Here is a 22,327-nt window from a genome sequence, read left to right as displayed (position 1 = left end):
TATTGAATTTGGTTGTAAATATTTTCCAATATGTTTTATACGGTATATTGATCAGATGTTCAGTAAGAAACATGGAATGCATTTCCTTGATTGTCAAACCTTCCGACAGGTAAAAACGAAGTGGATTCTTGCGCCTTGAGTAATGAGACTGCCTAGGTTTGAAAGTCTTGATGTGAGTCTCAGTTTTCCTTTTGTAAAATTTTCTAGATACGCCTGTGTTCTGCAATGTCCATATATGTTTTATTTGAAATTTGATGACGTAATTTTTTTTTGAATTGATTTGTATTGTATGACATTTTTACTCGTTTATTTGTATATTTATTTTTGTGCTTTTTTGTTTTGCTTTGTCGATGAAGCTGTTTTGGCTTTTTGTACAATAAAGCGTTGTGTTGTTGTTGTATTATGAACTGTTCGAATAAAACCACTTTTGCCTCCCTACTGATATTTTCATCACACTTGAGCCTTTTACATCTATAGAAAATGCATATTGCTAACAGAACGCCACCTTAAAGATATTATTTACCTGCAGTTTCCACCAATAGTGCGTTTGCATATAAGTTTCCCTTTATGATTAATATGCTCTTTACCTTTCACTTTGACCATTTTTAACAAGCTGGATTTTGGTATTTTCTTCACTTTCCGTTCTGGTACGCACTGAGTCTGTGGTCCACTACCACTTGCCACTGCATTCTCCATCATGAATAACTGATGTTCACAAACAAATATTTTAGTATTATTTACGTGGAATACACCACAATAATAATAACTAACTTCTCCAAATAAATAAACACCGCTGCTTACATTTGACAGGTTCCCGCGTGCCCAGATTCTTTTAAAAACATTTGTCCGTGGACTTGTGCAGTTCTTAGGAGAAACCAAATAAACATATGCTATTTTTACAGAAATGGTGATATTTTGGTGACGGATATCAGCGGACGTGTGCTATATTTAGAAGAAACGACTTCTCAGGTTGAGAGGGGTCGCCTCAGTTGCAATATCAGGTCAAACTATCAAAATATATAAAATAACTAAATGTGTATAAGTATATTTATTATGAATTGTCATTTCTACCCAAATTAATCTATCCAATATTTTTTATTCAATCTCTTCATAAATACTCGTTCTGTAACATGCTTATCAGTTAGTCGGGTTCTTTCATCACTGACTATATCATTAATAGTAGACACCAATCTCTCTGAACTTACTGAACTTCCTACAACAGTTAAATATTTCAGAGCTGTAGCTGACATTGCTGGCAGGCAGGATTTGCTTTGCTGCCAAAATAACAGAGGATTTAGATGTCGTGGACTTATTGCCTGCTGTAGGTATAACTTCAATTCACTCGGTATGGCTCCACTTGATGTGTGTGAACGAGTATTTGATATTGTCACATCATGAGCAGTCCATAGAGATGAAGATGATGCACATTCTGGATCCTTCATTGAACTTGAAGTTGGAGGAGACAATTTTCCCCAATTTGTTCCTTAACTTCTTCACCAAGTTTTGAAACTGCTTTCCTGGCGACAGTTGGTTCCATATAAACTTTCTTGAAACGTGGATCGTATAATGTAGAGTGGCACAATAGAAGTGTTGTTTTTAAATACTGCGTTCGTTTCTTTAATGAATTTAACAGTGCTGCATGTAACAGTTCAGCTGTTCTGTTAACAGGATTTCTTTTTTGTAAACTTACTAAAGGAATGGACAAGCCTCCTGTAATATATTCACTTTCAGAAATCTCCTTTGTTGCTTCCAGAAAAGGCCCAAGCAAATCCACAACTTCTGTTACAATTTCAATATCAGCTCCAGTTAGCATTGTTGGTGCTTTTTTCATTGTCGGGCTTGCCAATACTCGGGCTATGTATGGACTTAAAATGGTAAATCGTTCCAGCATGCTGAAGATTGAATTCCATCTGGTGGTTACTGCTTGTATGTGTAATAATTGACAATGAGAACACTCAAAAAGTGCTTTATTTTATAAACTTATAAAACCATTACAAAAGAACTAAATTTATTATTGAAATTCAAATCCCGATACAGATATATTATTCGATATGCTTGCTCGGTCGATTGTTGGAGCCGGACTAACTTGTGATGCTGTTTTGTTAAATAAGCGTCTTTTAAAATATTGTTGCGAGCCGGTGTGGACTCGACCTAACCTCACAATATGGCCCGCCCTCGGATGACCTTAACATCGCATAGACACCGCAATGATTCATTCGTTCGAGAAGAATCGAGACCCACTAGAATGGACTAGTACATACGAGAACAAGGGTGGCCCATCGAAAACGTTCCGCAAGGCATAACAGCCAGGGTATTTGTTTTTTCAAAAAATCCAAAAACACGTCAATTTTGTTTGTGAGGGGGACCACTTTTGCCCTAAAAATGATTGCAAAATCTTCAACCCTCTAAACGAGGGTGTCATCCCCAACTTTTTTCAAATGGGAAGGGGGGTCAAGTGGCGCCGCAATGAAAAGGGCTTTCTATTCTCTATATTTCCCCGCTTCGTTTTTAAAAATCTGTCGAGTCATTTTGAAAATATGAAGGATTGAAATTTGAAAAGTATTTATTGCAAAAAAATGCATAAATTGAATTAATTAAAAAAACTTACCTAATTAATGAAGCAAATGCTGAAAATATTGCCCGCCAACCTCCATACAGTAATACAAATTATTTTCAAACCGTTCTAGAACATTCTGAAGAACTTGCGGGGTTACTTCGCGACAAACATCATTAATTCGTCTTCGCAGGTCTTCTAATGAGGCGGGTGGAGTGCTATACACTTTACTTTTTATGTGTCCCCATAGAAAAAAGTCTAAAGGAGTCAAGTCGGGTGACCGGGGAGGCTACTCAACTGCACCCCTTCGTCCTATCCACCGACCGGGAAAGTTATTGTTTAAATAATTACGCACATTTTGAGAGTAATGTGGAGGCGCACCGTCTTGTTGAAATATTAGCTCCGCTTCAACGTATCCAGGATTGTTCTCTATGATGTCAGTTAGGGCTGGGTCGATGGTATTTTCCAGTAAATCCAAGTACATATCACCTGTTAGATTTCCAGGAAGAAAAAAAAAGGACCTACAATAGAATTTCCAAAAATACCAGCCCACACGTTCAATTTCTGAGGGTTTTGGGTGTGCACCTCGTGAAAAACCCTGGGGTTGTCCTGAGCCCAGTATCGACAGTTGCGCCGATTAACTACACCGTTCAAAAGAAAGTACACTCATCCGAACAACACACATTAAATAGGAAATTATTATCATTCGCCTCTCGTTCACTCACAGTTTCACAAAATTGCAAACGACGATCAAAATCGTCGTCGTTGAGTTCTTGTACCAACTGAATTTTGTACGGGTGGAACTATCTAGCAACTACCGCACCTGATCGTTCAACCTTCTGGCAAGGGAAAAAATGCGTAAACATCTAGAAATAATAAGAAAAAACTGCAAATTGGTCGAAGGAATTTATCCTTATCGTTACTCTGATAAATGTTTAAATAAAATTTTCAAATTTCAATCCTTCATATTTTCTCAATGACTCGACCGATTTTCAAAAACGAAGCGGGAAAGTATAGAGAATAGAAAGCTCTTTTCATTGCGGTACCACTTGACCCCCCTTCCCATTTGAAAAAAACTGGGGGATGACACCCCCGCTTAGAGGGTTGAAGATTTTGCAATCATTTCTGGGGCAAAAGTTGTCCCCCTCATAAACAAAATTGACGTGTTTTTGAATTTTCTGAAAAAAAATTGCCCTGGTCGTATGCCTTGCGGAACATTTTCGATGGGCCACCCTGTGTATCATGCAAACATATATACATACTACACCTATACTATACCTATTCTACACCTATAAGTAATTATTTATTACTTTTTGGTTTTATATAAGTAAATTAAGTAAGTTTTAATTTAGTAGGGTACATATTGATTCTCTCTGCCAACAAAAGTTAGCTCAAATAATAAATTGTTATTAAATAACTCTAAAAAACTATTTAATCAAGGATTTATTCATTAATACTTAATACTCCTGTCAGATTTTTTTGTCAGATAATCAAATTCCTGTCAGATGATCAAACGTGAATAGTTTGTATTTGTTGCTATTCAGCCCTAATTTAATTAATATGTCAATCGATACACTATGTTAAATTTGTTTTAAATTTTAGGAATAACTTATAACATTTATAATTTTATTTTTATTTTTCTCTGTAGCTTACAAACTCGTAGGTACATTTTACCTATATGGCTTACAGCATAAAATAGTGGTAACAGTTGCATATACGGTTTTCGGCTATTTTTGGACTATATAAGAAAATTTTTATATACTCACATTCTATTGTCCTTAGAGATTGCAAATATGTTGGGGAGCAGAGAAATTGTGTTTCTTTAGGTATTTTTTTAACCAAACAAACTTACGGGACCGGGGAGCGAATAGGGGTGCTGGGCGGGGTAAAAGCGTACAAACTGGTAAAACATGACATACAAATATTGAAAAATCGCATTTTTCATTTAAAAATTGAAAAATATAGATTATGCACGGAATTTCAAAATATTTTAATTCAATATTTGACAATTCCTAATCTAAGATTTGACACATACTTGACGTTATGAGAATTTTAACACTCGATTTGACATGACAGTGACAGAAGGGACAGCAATGTTGCCAGTTCCACTGAATTTTCTTTTAAAATGTTTATGTCTGTAGCAAAAAATCAAACTAACCCAAATAAAGCAAATTTAATTAAAATAAAACAAACATTCAACAATGAAAATAATATATTTTAGGGTCCGTTTCACTTTAGGGCTGTCAAAATTAACAAATTTTCTATAAAATAAAGTGGATATTCTGCCTTTTTAGACTAAAATAAAGAGCTTGAGGTGAGGAAAAATGCGATTTTTTGTAAAATAAGCGAGAAAAATTTTCTAACCTCAAAAATATTTTTGCGCTTTTTCATAGCTTTTCGTGCAATAGTTTACGCGCAATTTCGGCAGTATTAGTTTAGTTTGCTGTTGTTATATAGTTTCATTGCCCTATTTAACTCAAACTGTACATTTACTATATACATTTATTACAAAGAAAATCAATGAATATCTAAAAAACAAATATAAATTAGTAAAAACTAACCAACCCCCCCAAATAACCAATGAATTAACACCTTCCAAATAACCACGCTAACCAACCCGCCAAATAACTGAACCAACCCAACCAAAAAGCAGATAAGGAAAATTAATGAATATATAAAATATACATATATAGAATATATAGAATACAAAAAAACTAACACCAAAGACTAACCAACGCAATAGGCGTATTTTGATCGCTGTTACCAACAACTCTAAATAAATAAAAAATATACAAGCGTAGCGTTAATTTAAAAACGTCCATGTTCCCGGTATGAGCATGCGCGTTAGAGCAACAAGACGACATCCGTCAATCGGACCGTAAATATAAGGTAAATATCGAACACCCGACATTATATATTACATAAAAAACTAAACCAAATAACGTTACAGAAACTATTATAACAATAAATTCTTACACTAACAAAATAAAAAAAACTAAACCAAAATAACGTTACATAAACTATTATAACAATAAAACCTTACACTAACAAAATAAAAAAAACTAAACCAAAATAACGTTACATAAACAAAGCTAAATGTTAGGTGGATTTAATTTTGATATTTCAAAAAAAAACGATGTATGTCACTGTCGTCAGTATTTGTTCTTTTGAACAAAAAATCGGCAAGGGATCCTATAAAATGGGCCTCTTTTCTGCCATATCGGGGCTCCTCTGATATTTCTCCAGGTTCGTTCTATATTTTGTGTATGAATAGTTCCATCATTCGGATCGACATGATTTATGGAATGGTTAATAGCAAAGTGCTGGAACCCTTCATCATTCAACGTATCATAGCTTTTCTAACAATCTGATATTATTGTTGTATCTGGGAGAATTCATTCATGTATGACCCTGAGTAAAGTTGCTGCTCTTCTATCCTGAACAGGTACCAAAAATATTTTCTTGGACTCTCTTTCAAACCCCCCAAAAAACCACTGCCCTTCTATACACGTCCCCTATTATATTTACGTTTCCAAAATTTAGCTTCGTCAATTTCGACAATTTTCCCAGGACCACCTAGTCGTTGGAAATGGTCCAAGCTCCATTGTATGCATACTTCCCTGCAATATGATGACCAATCAACAACTGGTCTTTGGCTACATTTTATTCCCCCATTATAAATTTTTGCCGAGGATATGGAATTCTCAACCAAAGTACAGTAAAATACAGCACATTCTCTATGGTTAATTTGAAAACCATGTATTTTTTTCCATTTTTCTTAGTACTGCATTTTTTAATTTTATTTCCAATTCTGTATTTTTTGGAACACGTGTATAATAAATTGTTAACGTTGATATCTAATCTTCTGGCATATGTATCATATCGGGAATATTTATTTACTAATCCATGCTCCACCAGAAACTGTACCAGACGTCTTCTATCACTTAATAATAGAGTAAAATCTCTCATAGAGTAACAGCAGTTGTTGCACACCATTTTCCCTTAATTTTTTTAAAATTGTTCGTTACTCAGTAAATGACAAACGATATGGATAAATTATGACATACGTTATGCTTACCTTGCTTACCAGGCAGTATTGCCGCTATTTTAACTTTAGTTTAGTTTGATTAATCAAACAGAGAAAAGTAAGAAAAAGAAAAGAGTGAAACCAACGCTAAAGCTATAGCTAGACGGTTACGCGTGTTTTGATTGCTTTGGTTTCACTCTTGTGTTTTGTTTTATTTTGTTTCTTCTTTTTCACTAGAATAAAAAATATTTTATTATATTTTTAATGCTATTTGGTCCTCAAACTTAAGAAATTTTCTATAAAACGCTGTTGAGACAAACATAAAGAGCTTGAGTTGAGGAAAAATGCAATTTTGGTAAAATAAGAGAAAAAAAACAAAAAATCAAACCAAACAAGACCAACCTAATCTAAACCAAACCAACCAAAATCAACCAAAACCAAACCAAACTAAAACCAACCTAAACCAAACAAAACAAAACCAAAACAACCAAACAAAACCAAACCAACCAAACCGCTCAGTGTTTTTCATTGCTAGAGCTATAACTAAGCAATTCTCTATACCGCTGGTGGCGATTTAACCAATTTGTTAAACTAAAGTAATCAAAAAATTAAATAAAAACATTTTAAAACCTATGACGTCATTTTTCCCTTAAAAAAAAGATGCATGAAATTCCGGATAATTTACTAGCTTATTTGGCAACTACGCATCAATTCACCTTGTTTGTCAAAATTCAACCTTTACTACTGTCAGCATATCCTTCAATGGAACCTGCCAATGATTTCTGAATAAAACAGTTCTTCATAGTTTTTTTGAAGAAATTTTACATTAAAAGCTTAATTAAAGGATTGTAAAATGGTTGTGTTATAAGTATCTTTAATCAGAATATTGTTTTTACCCCGCCTAGCACCCCTATTCGCTCCCCGGTCCCGTAAGTTTGTTTGGTTGAAAAAATACTTAAAGAAACACAATTTCTCTGCTCCCCCAACATATTTGCAATCTCTAAGGACAATAGAATGTGAGTATATAACATTTTTCTTATATAGTCGAAAAATAGCCGTATATGCAACAATTACCAAAATAGTTATGTGGCTCACTCACTACACGTGGCTCACTCATTACATGTGGGTCACTCTACAGGTGGCTCACTCTACACGTGGCTCACTCATTGCATGTGGCTCACAACTTAACTATGGCTCACACTAGATTCCTGTGGCTCACAACTATGGCTCACACTAGATTCCTGTGGCTCACATTAAATACCCATGGCTCACAACTTTACTATGGCTCACATTTTTCCTTTTTTTTTTGTTTAAAGAAAGTAACAATATGCTATTACTTTTCTTTTTATACCTTTTCTGGGCAGATCTTTCATTGTCATTATTATCTAGTACTTACTGTGGTTGCTTTTATCCTCGTCGCCAATTGTGCTATCCCATTGTGGTTAGTTAACACAAATGAAACGATAATATTACGCAGTAGTTTCTATTCACTGATTAGTAACAAACACTATAATAATAAAAGCAATATTACAAAGTACGAATAATACAACTGTCTGTCATGACAATCAACTGTCTGTCATTACAACAATCAATTCTAATTCACCGGTTTCCACAGCTTCAAACAAGGTTAAGTTCATTCAAATCATATAAAGGTGCGTATTCATTATCCGAACGAACGAACGAACGAATGAAAGTGCGGTATATTTAGACGGGGACCGAACGCATGCGGCCGTTCGTTCGCTCGACCATACGTTTCGAGTCGGTACATCAAAGGCGTTCGCCAACAAATGCCTCCGGTCTTCTCGTGCGGTCCTATCGTGCGGTCCCCGTCCATACCACTAGCGAACATTCGTTCGTTCGTTCGTGCCGATAATGAATACGCACCTTAATGTTTGCAACAAAAATACACTGCTATTGAAATCCAATTAATCTTATCGTTAAATTATGGGTATTGGAAACCAATGAATTCTTATAATTGAGACAGTGATAGTGTATATTCTGAAAGCAATATCATGATACATGTCGATTCAAACACTGATATAGTCGAGGAATGGGGAAAATAGTGTATCGTTGGCGTAGTGATATTATCTTTGTAGATACGGTAGCGTTTTCTCTGTGTATATTGACAAAAATGTTTGCTTGTTCGGGAGTATTAAAATATATACCCATTCTAGTTCTCCCTTTACTTTCTATTTTTTTTAATTCCTTCAATTTTATTTTCAAATAAATATTTACCAACATTCATTGGATGGAGGGAACGTTTACCTTGGATGGAAGGGAGGAAAAGCAGAGAAATATCATACTTTGTGATTTTATTTGTATACTTCTTAATTAAAAAAAAAAAACATTGACAAATTTGTTGTTGTACTTCAATATCTTCTAAATATTGGCTTCTAATCCCATAAAGTTGACATAAAATTGACTCAATGACATTTAAAGACGTTTCTTGACATGCTTTTTGCAAAGCTTAAATTTTATGAATGAAATGATTAGGAGGACCCCTTCCTCATTTGATATAGGATCAGGAATTGGGAAGGCTTAGCAGTATTTTGGGGTTAGGATTATATAAACAAAAGTGTGTTGAAATGTGGATTATTTGATACGAGATCTTAAATAGTCTGCGGAGAGTCCACATCTCAAACGCTTCGATGCGATTTAGGGACCTTACTTTGATTTACCACGTTTCCGCACCATACAACAGGTTTACTGGTAAGCGTTGTTGTAGGAGGATATTCTGAAGCCTTCGAAACGTTGTTTTGGCCATGCCGATTCGAATTTTAATTTCCTCGTCGCAGTCCCACTTGTTATTGACAACAGAGCCGAGATACTTAAACCTATCCACCTGATTAGTGATCTCGCCGCTTACAGTGAGGTTAACATTTGGGATTTGTCTGCTAATCACCATGGTCTCTGTTTTTGAAGTATTAATATGTAGCCCGTACTGTTGTCCCACACTATTTATCTTGTTTAGCAGTTCTTGAAGCTCTTCCATAGTGGAGGCCATTAAAACAGTATCATCTGCATATCTGATATTATTAATTAGCAATTATTGAAATTTAAATATGTTATTCTTATTTTTTAGTGTTGCTGAGTGTATTAGTTATATTTTTTAAGTTATGTTTTTATAAGCATTTGCATTGTTAATTAAATTTTTTTTTCAAATTAAGTTAAGTTGGTTTATTGTATGTACATTGGAAGTTACCTATGTTTTTTTCCTTCTCATGACTGATTACTTAATAATTTGATATTATTTTTATTTAAAACTCAATTTTTATCGGCTTTTCTTTTGAAAACCATCCCTTGCTTGCTGACTGACGAACTGCATAATCATTGAACAAAAATTTGCTAGTTCTGAAAGTACCGCCAAAACCGGAAAATCCCGGTTCCTTAGAAGCTTGGTACCTAGATTCCAGGTTCCGAGAAACAGCCCCGCTTCCGGAAACCCTAATTAACACTCCCAATTAGGGTTCAGAACCGGGAAACCCCGGTTTTGAAAGTACCGGCAATTCAAAACTGACCTTCGAAATTAATTCCCAGTTCTTTCGGAACTCGGTAACAATAATTAAAAAAACATATTTTTGTTACTTGACAAAGTAGGTACTTTCTAAATTAGTAGTGATGGTATTTCTTATTGTTGTTGCTTCTTTTTTAAATTATTTTCTTTAAAAATTTTATTTTTTATCGATTTTACTTTGGAAAACCATCTGTTGCTTTCTGATTGATGAATTGCACCACCATTGAATAAACATTAGTATCGATAGAAAACGGATCCGAAAGCGGTACCGAAATTTCCGGTTCCGAAAAACAGCTCCAGTTCCGGAAACCCTATATCTCCGAAACGGAACATTTTTACTTATTTTTATGCTGCTGAAGTCCCCCGAATAAATACAATTCGGTTCACCCTGTATATAACATTTTTTGCTTTTTCTATATATTTTGCGGTACTTATTTTTCTATATATTATAGCGTATAACTGTTATTATAATATGTGTTTTATTACAGGGAGCTGTTCCAGCAACGATTGCTCTCCTAAATGGTAAAATAAAGGTGGGAATGACTAAAGCAGAAATAGAATATTTAGGTGATACTCAAACTAGTAAACCTATAAAAACATCAAGAAGGGATTTTCCTTACTTACTAAGTATGAAAAGGAACGGAGGTACAACAGTCTCTGGAACAATTATTGTTAGCAACTTGGTAGGGATATCAGTCTTTGCAACAGGCGGTAAAAATAACTTATTAGAGGTTTAACTTAATTTAAGTATTGTTCTTTATTGGCAGGTATCGGAGGTGTTCACAGAGGTGCTGAGAAGAGTTTTGATATTTCTGCTGATTTAACTGAGTTAGGTCGGTCCAATGTTGCCGTTGTTTCGAGTGGCGTTAAGTCGATTTTAGATATTCCAAAAACGCTGGAATATATGGTAAGTTTTTTTTTATTCCTTCAGTAAATTTAAAAAAGGGACTTTTGGTCCATATTGTTACAAGCGTTTTCTTAAATTATGTATATATCTTCATCGGTTATATCACATCAATTTTCTTTTTTGATACTCCCATTATGCGTTGTAACACTGCTTTTTCATTTTAATATATATACTCGTAAATTCGGTTTCCAACGTTCTACGACGTTTTCCGATTCCTAACCGCCACTTTTCTCTATCTTGCCACATGTTATCATCAAGCTGTCTTTGGTCCATTTTCTTCCTTATTCCTTCTCTCCAGCTTGTTCTTGGTCTTCCTCTTCTTCTACCTTGGGGCATCCATTTCAGCAGTTCTGTAAACCTTTCGTCTGACATCCTTTGTACATACATGCCATATAAATTATTTTTGTTTTTGTAAAGAATATTATTGGTTTACAAGGAATATTACGTTTATTATTATGAAACTCTAAAACAAAAACAAACATTTTTAAGTTTTTTTAAGCTATTCTAGGCCATGTTGGTTGATATTATATTATTATAAAACACTTTATATGGCTCATCTACAAATTCAAGACATTTTATTATTCCATCATTTTTTTTTGTTTAATGGGGACTTTTCGCTGCAGATAAGCACAACTTCTTGGGAACTCTATGGTGGGTTTTCCTCTTCGATTTAAATTAAATGTGTGACATATTAAATCGTCAATAAACTCATGTAAAGTCAAAACTCAAAAAGAATTTCATGTGTAGAAACTTCTTTTATCTGAAACTTGTGGGATTTTGAAGAATTTGCGATTATTTCTGTTAATTCTGTCATATTTTTTAAGTGCTTTTTTCATCATTGAAAAGTCCCTATCACAGGGAAGGAACGAGTGACCTCTGACAGGAAAAAACTGAATGATTTTTGAAAATTTCTTAGTATCTGTAATGCCAAGCAGCATCCTGATCAGGGCATGATTTTTATTTTGCCCCCAAGAGTTGTCGCTATATAGATGAATTTCCGTGGTAACGTCTGTAGAGTTTCTGTTAATGTAATCCAGCAGAAAAGAGCAAACTTCATCGGGGGATGCGATACCTTCTTGATACAGGTACATAGTGGCGCGATTTTTCTGTATATCATGAATGCAAAATACGTTCGTGGTTAGTTCATTATAGTAGAAAACTTCACCTACTGCCGTAACTGGCAGCTGAATGTTTTGCATAAAATCAAAACAAAGCGATAATACATGAGGCTGTTGATTTTCATTTTTTCCCTCATGTGTGAGTTTTGTGTAAAATCTTTTGGCTCTTCTCTTATGAATGATATATTCAGCGGTGGCTACTCTCTTGGCAGTGTCATTTAGTTTGTTGTCTTTTATTTTAATTTTATACGTTTCACACTACAAACATCGGCTTGGGGTCTGCCAAACCTGAGCTTAAAATTTTCCACAAAAAATTTGTAGTAAGTGGCATACGAAGATACATAGGGCAACTAGCCTAGGCTCCAATATATCTATATTGTGGATCCCTAGCCATGTGGGCATTACCGGTAATGAAAGTGCTGATAATTACGCTAAAAATGCGCGTCTAACCGGTACAGATTGGTCATCAGTTTATTCCACGGGTTGGCTGCGCAAAAAAATCGCCCGACTGTGCAAATCCCTGGTTCAACTGGAGTGGGATCTTCTGGAGGAACCTAACAAACTCTGGAATGTCAAAAAGACATTCTTCTGTGGTTTCTCCACATCGAGTTATGATGGTCGTAAAAAACCGTAGTAATTAACAGACTCATGTTAGGACATTGTAGGTTTCCTCATCAATTTTTGTTTAAGGGCCAACCACCGCCTCTATGTGATATATGTAGTAATCCTTTAACTGTCAAGCATATCCTCAAGGAATGTAATCAGTTAATTAACCTAAGAGAGGCCTGCAATCTTTCGTCAGACATGTCGGTTATTTTCTCTACAACTGAGCAACCAAAACTTTTTGATTTTCTGGAAAGATCGGGATATATATCTGAAATATAGGTATCTAAAAAACTACATTTTGGTTTAAAGCAAACAATTACTAATTCAATTGGATATATTTTTACGTTTTATTGATTTATTCTATGTTGTCTGTACCATTTACTTTTTATTTGTACAAAATGAGTGTCTGTACTCTTAACATATACAATCTGTCTATAAACATGTTGTTTAGTAAAATGTCAAATATTGTTCCGTACTAAAATAGTAGGTGATACGCCGCTAAATAACCTTTGATGCTGATGCGGCTTAAAAGTTAAATTTCTTCTTCTTCTAAATAATAAACGTTACGACCAGAATAGTGGCTTTCTTTTTTCGGAAATGATTCAATGTGTTCCCTCATGCAGAATCTTGCTTCTTCAGGTAATACGTTGCCACTAAAATTTCGCCTCCTCATGTTTTTTGCAGATTTTTCCCTGGGCTGCTAACTTTTTAATTCTTAGAAGTTTTTTTTTGTAACAGATAAAATTGACGAAAACGCTTTTAAACAAACTTCGCATTTAATATTGCCCGCTTTTAAGGTGTAATATTTATACGACTGAGCCCTGTCTCTAGGTTGTTCCACTCTGTGTCTACGTTTTTGAACACTCTTGATCTCGATTAAGCCTTGAATAAAGACATCTTGTGAATCTTTTGAAGGTAGTTCGTAAAATCGTGTAAACATATCAATCCGCTCTTGTTCTGTTATTTTATTAAAACAGTTTCGTTGTGTGTGAATAAAAATGAATCACAAAAACAATCAGCTGTTTTTAGATTGTATGTTAGCTGCTAGACACCAGAGGCGCTGGGCTCAACAATTCACCGTGTGTTTTATGCAGAAAGGTCATTGACTTACACCTTTTCTGCTTAAAACGTTTAAAATAAATGCTGAAATTTTACACATGGGGTAATGGGTTTAAAGTCCTTTCTGAGTAAAAATGCGAATCTTGGTATATAGAAGCGATTTCAACGGAAAACGGAAAATCGATAAAAAGTGTATATTGCAAATCATATTGCTCTCGCACATTGTAGAATGGCGAAGATTTCTGTCTGGAATACGGTTGAGTGTTTACCCAAGGAAAACGATAAGCTTACCCTTGGTCTTTCCCCAAGGATAAGCTTATCCTTTTCCTGATAAAGTTTTAGAGTGTGGTAAATTATTCATAATTTTTTGTTAACAAAATTATAGCCTTTTGGTGAAAAAAAAATGCAAAGTTGCAGCAAAGGAACATTCGGATTCAGAATATGTTCTATTTACTGTTTTTTTGGTGGATTTTTTAAACAATCTTTTAATAAGATCATTGTTGGGGCCAAACTTTTGTAGAATTGTTTCACTATAATCTTCAGATAATACATTTTTCTTTTTAAGTTCTGTAACTATAGCACGTAAGGTAGCAATCTTTTTCTTTTGAATTCATTTTTTTAAGAGACCTTATTTTCTTAGATTTAATGTTGTCTATTTCGTATAAAGCTAGCAACGTTTTCGAGAAAGTATTTTAAGACGTCTGGCTCTTTGATATATCTTTTACTGTGCTCTCTGGAACAGCATGCGGCCCGTCTGGCTGCCGATACCCGTTGCCTTCACTACTGCGCATCGGAAAAATACTTTTTTATTATTAAATCTGGTGACTCAAAAAAAAATCAAATATATATAACTCACTATCAGATACACTCTCAGAATCGCTATTGCCTAAACTAATTATAAGGGGTTGTTGTGTAATTTCAATTTTTTTCTCCCATGCCTCCTTAATTATTCTATCAGTATGTCTGATATAATTAGCCCACTGATCAGCTGTTACATTATCTAATGCTTCCTTCCAACATTGTTCGGGATTTCTGATTTGTAAAATATGCTGGTCATAATACCGTTTTGTCTGACTCCACATCATTTCAATTGCATTAAATTGACAATGATATGGAGGCAGACGTAGTACTTCATGACCAGCCTCATGGATAATTTTATCTGCAACAAAAGATTTATTGTGCTTGGGTACTTGTGAAATAATACCCCACAATAAATCTGTTGTTGCAGATTCAGGAAATGGTATGTCTTTTTCGATTAACCAGTTTATAAGATCAGGTTTCTTCCAACTTTTAGTGGGCCATTTTAATGACTTCCTGCTGTGATAGGCAGCATTATCTAATATAATTAAAGAAGGCTTTTGTAGAGATGGAAGTAATTGTTCATTTAACCATTTCTCAAAATTTTCTCCATTCATGGAGCCATGGTAATCCCCCTTCTTAGTTTTTGACTTGAAAATCAATTCAGCATTGTTAATAAAGCCATTCTGATTACCAGCATGTAGTACAATATATCTGAAATTAAGATATGGTCAAAAATAAAGTATATAATAATAGCAATATGTATTGCCAACAAAATTTTAAATAACAGAATAAATGTAATGTTCCATTTAAAAACAGAGTTTGATCACTTATTTAGTTATATGTTCATATAAATACTTCTAGCATTGCTATAGTTAATATAAAGCAGTATTAATATACATTACTGCAGAAGGACTAGTATATAAAAAAAGTATTATACCGGGTAGTGCATCGTCGTTGGAAACATAAGAAAAACACACAAGCCAAATTTGAACAATTTTGGACTAGCCGATTTTGAGTGATTTAAGAAATATACTGCATCTATAAAAACTAAATAGGTGACAACCAGTCAAAAACCGACACCCCTTAGATTTGCAAACTATGATTTTTTCATTGTCAAAAGTAATTAATTTTATTTTAATAAAATTTTAATATTCAGTACTAGTAATCATTTATTGGTATACACTATAATAAATTACTCAAAATCGGCTGGTTCAAAATTGTTCAAATTTGGCATGTGTATTTACCATACATACAGTGGTGGCCAAAAAAATAAGAGTGGAATGGTTTTAATTTAATATTTTATTACAAAGAATTGTATAGTAAATTAAGGACGTTCTTGATATATCATAACGGTTATTTATAAATTTGCAAAGAAAAGAACATAAGCTATCTTTGTATTATAGTAAATGCATGTTATTTGAAACTAAAAATAAATAATTAATTTTGAAGGACATGCCCTGGCAATAAAAATAAGAGTGTCAATTTAAAATAGCAATAAAAAATCAAAATGGCACAATTCAATAAAAAAACTGCTTTGTCCATGAATGTTCAAGCCTAATACTTTGAAGCATAGCTGCACATCGTCTTGGCATGGAATCAATTAAGGTCCGCATGTCTCTACAGGGATAGAAAACCAAGTTGTCTTAACTTCTTCCCACAAAGCTTTCTTGTTTCCTAATTTTTTTCTAGAAATTCGTTTTTTCAATTCTTTCCATAAGTTTTCAATCGGGTTTAAGTCCGGCGACTGCGAAGGCCACTCTAAAACCTCAATATTATTTCTTTCAAACCATTGTTTCACGAGACGCGCTGTGTGTTTAGGGTCGTTGTCTTGCTGATAAACCCACTGTAACGGCATATTCTCTTGGGGGAATGGGACCCACTCCATTATAAGAGAAACAGCCCCACACCTTAATATTCCCACCACCATGCTTTACGGTGCCCAGAGTATTACGTGGATTAAATTCTTTATTAACACGTCGCCTCACATAAAATTTTCCATCCGATCTAAATAAATTTATTTTGCTTTCATCACTGAAAAGAATGTTTTTCCAGTTACGGTTAAAGTTATCATTATAATTAGATTTCGCAAAATATAACCGCTGCTTTATTTTTTTACTTAGAAAGGGGACTTTCCTGGCAACTCTACCATGTAGTTGTTTTTCTTGCAAACGTCTTATGGTTCTGGTACTGATACTTAAAGCCAATTGTTGTTTAATCGTAACAGAATTCAAAAAAGGATTCTTCAAAGCTTCACGCGCAATACAACTATCCATTTTCTGGTTTGGTCTGGTTAGTTTTCCTCGGGCGGCCTCTCTTTTCTGGTTGTTTTTCAGTCACATTTTGTTCTTTTAAAACTTTGGCAATTACATATGGAGATCGCTTAATTGCATTTGCGATAAATGCATAAGACTTGTTTTGATTTCTTAGTCGTTAAATTAGGCGTCTTTCTTCAGCACTACCGTGCTTAGCTCGACCCATGGCTATTGAAATACTGTAAGATACTAAACAAATTTGATCATATTCACTAAACAAGAATGTTATCAGTTTGTGTACCTGGCGACCATCAGATAAAATAAACAACACTCTTATTTTTTTGTCCACCAAGATAAGACTCAACAGAAAAAAATACACTTTTAAAAATAATAAACAATGTCAGATTCAGATAGTGTAAATATAAAGTAAAAAGGTGTGGAAATAATACTGAACTATTTTATTTCATTATGAGTAAAAATTAGAAAAGCAGTTATACTGAATACAATTTTTATTATACCACTCTTATTTTTTTGGCCACCACTCGTAAACCTTTAAAAAAATATATTTACGACTTCGCTGTAAAATCCATAAGGGGAGCAATATTTAGACAGTTCAAAATTTGCAAGGGATTTTCTATGTTTTCAACGACGATGCACCACCCAGTATACAAAAAGCTACCTCAAAGAAATATAGCTCAAAACCACCAATATAATTAACACTTTATAAACTTTACCTATGACCTTCTGCTTTCTTACGGAACGAATGTTGTTGTCCTGCTAAGATTTTCTAAAAGAGCGATTAGAAAAAATCCATGTCTCGTCTAGAAAAACACACTGTCTCTTATTATTACCCAACATATAATTTTCCATGTATCTAAAAAAATATATTGTAGGCACACATAATTGGAAATAAAATTGACCACTACCTCTTAAGAAACTGTCCTCTCAAAAAAGAAATGTGTTTTTTTTTCATTAAGGCCCTTCTGTTGTCCTCCTGTTTATATTGAAAACCAGCATTCTTTAATATTTTGTGCAAACTTGATTTGCTGCCATAATATTTTTCTTTGGTTTTCAACGATTGCAGTAAAGAGTCAAGTGTTACTGGTACACCTATATAAATATAATTTGATTAAGAATATATTTTTATAATTTAAATATACATCTTAAACCTGTTAACACAAAAAACAATACCCACTACCCACTCTCATAACATATTCAGCAAAATAAAACAAAAATTTTTATACATATGATGCAAATTAATATGTTTTTGTAAATTGTTAGATAAATGAATTTGATAATTTTACAGGAATATGCAAAGAAAAATGTGCAAAAAATTACAACGTACATTAAAACAGCACTCACAACCTACACCGTACAATTACCTTTTCTAACATCTTTACATTTATTTATTTATAAGACATAATTATTTTATTTTTCCCTTGTTGAATGCATATACTTAGAAAGAAAAGTATATGTTTATATATATAACCATCGGTCGGCCACAATCGTTTCAGATGATCTAATAAAATGGGTACCTACTTGAAGAAGTGCCGCCATCACCCTCACTTCCTGATAAGTTACTACCAGCCCTTTCTTGTATTTTATTTGTTATATCAGCAGCTTTTTTTAATGTCAGAGTTCACAAATACTCGGTGTTGTTCTCCTTTAAGATACTTGTTTGGACGTTGGTGTTTGAAACTACTAACCCTGGATTGTGCCAAGCAGTATCATTCTAATTCTATATAAAAATATAAAGCATTTAAAGGAGAGGGACGGTCATGGAGGCCACCACGTGTTCTTATTTGAAATTTATGAGAAGTTTAAAAAAAGTAAATATTTTCTGAAGTAATAATTACCTGTGAAAAAAAAAATCCAGACAGTCTTGATTAAGACGATGTGTTAAAATATGTTTAGCATTTACTTTTTTATTTAAATGCAAATATAGCAGCTGCAAAGACTTGCTAGACATCAGCATACCCTTTTGAAAAACCTGCATAACCTTTTTGCCACTGCATAGCATACCAATAATAGTGGGTTCTACATCCTTTAAAATTTTATTTTGATTTTCTAAATAGGCTTTTTGGTGGTACACTAGCATTGGGTACATAAGAATTCATTATATCGAACCAGTTATTTATAAGCTGTACAAAATGTCCAACATTCTCTGATAATTCTTTATCTCCTTCTGGCTGATAATAATTGAGTGCTCTAGCTGTCGTATATGAAAATAATTGAGCAGCCAATCTTACACTCTGTCTTTCTGTCTTATTACATGTTACATGGAGAATGTATTTAATATTTTAGCAGACAAATTTTCTCTTAAAATGTTTCATTTATCAACAAATATGTTGAACATTTTTTAGATTTTTGTTTCTTTGCCGCCTTGACTTTTGATTGCGTACGATCCATTTGCAGGACTTGTACAAGCGAATCTTAAATAATTTGTTTATAAAAAAAACTCTCTATAATCAATAGCTCTTGTCATTGTTTAACCATATAATTTTGCTCAAATTGCTGCTAGTATTTTTCCCCAATATTTTCTTCGTGCTTGTATACATCGAAACATTTTCTAAATATATCCATAGATTTTTTGGTTGTTTTTATCGTATCATCAGGTATCGTATTTATCGTATTCTGGGAGCGCCCAAACAGACTTCACTGGCATTATAATTTTTATTTAAAAGAAATAATTAATTTGGATCATTTAAAACCTTATCTCCAGATTTTAAAGCGAAAGCGCATTGAGAACAATGAAACTTATTTAATAGGATTTTAGTTAGCACAGTCTCCTAAAGTGACGGTATTTACCATAGTTTCGTCAGTATTTGATATTTGCATAGAGGAATAATTAGTTTTGCACGGATCTTCTCCTATCACAATATTAGATGACATAGGGAAATTGATCTGTGGACTATTATTTATTAAATTTTACAATATAGAGGAATCTAAGTCTTCTTCACTATTAGATTTATTTACTGGTATCAAATTATTTGTGATGGTCTCAATTCTGAATCACATTAGAAATATTTTAGCTGAGGAACTACCATCAACCGCCTTTTTTGCCAATAACAGAGAAAATTTTTTTCAAAGCATCTTGAGTTAAACGATTTATCATTAAAATCTCATAATTTTTTTCTTCAAATAAACTTAAACTACTTGTTATTGACAAAATAATCTCATCAAAGCATGGCCATTTACATTTTTACCAATTTTATTTGATTGTATTTCAAGCAAATCTAAACTAATTTCTTTATAAAAAAAACTCTCCATGATCAGTACAGCTCTTATAATTGTTTAACTCTATTATAATTAGTGCTCTAATTGTTGCTTATATTTTTTCCCAATATTTTCTTCGTGTTTGTATATATCGAACCATTTTCTTAATATAACTATAGATTTTTTGGTTATTTTTACCGTATCATCTCGAGGAGCGCACAAAAGACTTCATTGGCATTATAATTTTTATTTAAAATAAATAATTTGATTTGGATCATTTAAAACCTTATCTCCAGATTTTTAAGCGAAAGCACATCGAGAACAATAAAACTTATTTAATAGGATTTTAGTCAGATAACTAGCAAAATATACAGAGCATAGTCTTCTAAAGTGAGAGTATTTCCCATAGTTTCGTCAGTATTTGATATTTGCATAGAGGAGTTAGTTTCGCTCGGATCTTCTCCTTGGGCTCTCCCTCCCCACGCCATTGCTCTTCTATTTCTCGGTTTTCTGTCGTTTGGGCTTGATGGCTTTGGTACTGGATAGGTGACGCTCTTTACTCCTCTTGCGCCACCTATAATAACATAAAATAATATACATTCTATGTTATTAACAGTATTTTTTAAAATTAATTACCTAATAGATTTCTCTATTGATTCTTATTGTATTATTCCGATGGTCATGGTAGACGGTCTCTGTAGCAGTGGGGTAATTAGAAATTTTTTGGCTCCCCCTCAGCACGCCAATGCTCTTCTATTTCCCGGTTTTCTGTCCTTTGACGGCTTTGTTACCGGAAAGCTGACGTTCTTTACTCATCTTGCACCAACTATAATAACATAAAATAACATACATTCTGTGTATGTTAACATTATTTTTTGTTTAAATTAGTTACCTCTATAATAGTTAAATATCAACCACCTTTTTTGCGAACAACAGAAAAAGTTTTTCAAAGCATATTGATTTAAACGATTTGTCATTAAAAATCGTAATTTTCATCTCAAATAAACTTAAAATACTTGTTTTTGACAAAATAATCCCATCAATGCATGGTGGTCTACTGTGACATTTTTTGCCAGTTTCATTCGATTGTATTTGGAATGTTTTCCAAATTCAATCGGAAAATGTGCATAAATTTTTCCACACTTGAACAGTTTTTTATGCTTTTATTAAAGTACCAATTGATTTTATTTTGCAATAGCCGTGTTATATTTATTTTTGCTAAAATGCCATCCTACTATCAAAAGCGTCGAAAAGATTAATCATATCTTTTATAAATTCGGCGCTATCAAACCCGCCCTAACAATAAGATAATAAAGATAGTAAACTCTTCTGCTTTTATGCTTTGTTGTAGAAATTTAATGACTTTGTATACTTCAGATATTTTATTTCTGTGGTTGATGTTTGATAAATGTTGCTACCATGCGCGGTCTATATGCTAGCAGTAAAATATTGGTGAATAGCTGTGCCCATTAAAGTTCCAACTGTATATATACAATATATAAAGGTTTATATCATATAACAGGCGTTTGCGCAGCGCGTTTTGTAGTGTATGTGTGTGTTGCGCTTCGTTGTGCAATATTTTAGTTCCTTTAGTTCTTGCATCCAAATTTGTATTCTTTTTCGTTTTCTGGTATCATTGACATCATCTAGGGTATATACGATATAAATTGACGCAATGGCAATTGAGGACATGATTGTTTCTCAAACAATGCACAACTTTTAATAAAAAGTTTGATCAAAACATTACTTCTCAAACTTTTAAAAAAATAGCGAGTGTCATATAATTGAACTAGTGCATTTTGATCAATATCGATAATTATTTCAGAAGTATGACTCTATTTATTTAATTTTTCTGTTGGTTCATGAAGTTCGGCCTTCGTTTTTGCAATCATCACTTTCTCTTGTGTCCATCTAGCTTTCACCTCGAGTCGCCCGGCTCGTTCTTAGTCGAATTCGGCAGGATGTGCTCGTCGAGCATGATCACCTCTACCAGTAAGAGTGGAGAACACCCTTTCACAGACCAGGCACACAAAAACATCTGCGCGGGGCCGGGCGGTGCGGTGGGGTGTTGGTCCAGCGGATCAGTGGATCCACCGGGGTTCACCCAAGGAATGGTTTTCTATGTAGGATCAACTCCTAACACCGTCAAGAGCTAGCAACCCTTGGGGTCTATATACCCTATTACTCCTTTGATTCGTAGAACAAGTTCCACGCCACTTTTCCAGCGGTACCACGGGGAGGCGGAGAATAGATACTTGTGCGGCAAGGTTCCA

General features: G+C 33.8%; 1 protein-coding gene across 1 annotated transcript in view; it reads left to right on the top strand.

Moving 5' to 3' along the window:
- The window catches only part of LOC115887075 (pseudouridine-5'-phosphate glycosidase-like), a 229,706-nt gene that overhangs the window by 7,841 nt on the left and 199,538 nt on the right, over positions 1-22,327 (top strand). Inside the window, exons 2-3 of the mRNA XM_030906396.1 lie at positions 10,584-10,806; positions 10,863-11,002. Of these exons, the coding sequence (XP_030762256.1) occupies positions 10,584-10,806; positions 10,863-11,002 (363 nt within the window). The remainder of the gene's footprint in view (positions 1-10,583; positions 10,807-10,862; positions 11,003-22,327) is intronic.

This window comes from Sitophilus oryzae, unplaced genomic scaffold (genome assembly GCF_002938485.1).
Source record: "Sitophilus oryzae breed Bouriz unplaced genomic scaffold, Soryzae_2.0 scaffold_551_pilon_pilon, whole genome shotgun sequence".
Lineage (NCBI taxonomy): Eukaryota > Metazoa > Arthropoda > Insecta > Coleoptera > Curculionidae > Sitophilus > Sitophilus oryzae.
Note: the sequence above shows the minus strand (reverse complement) of the source record. Positions and strands in the feature narration are given on the sequence as shown.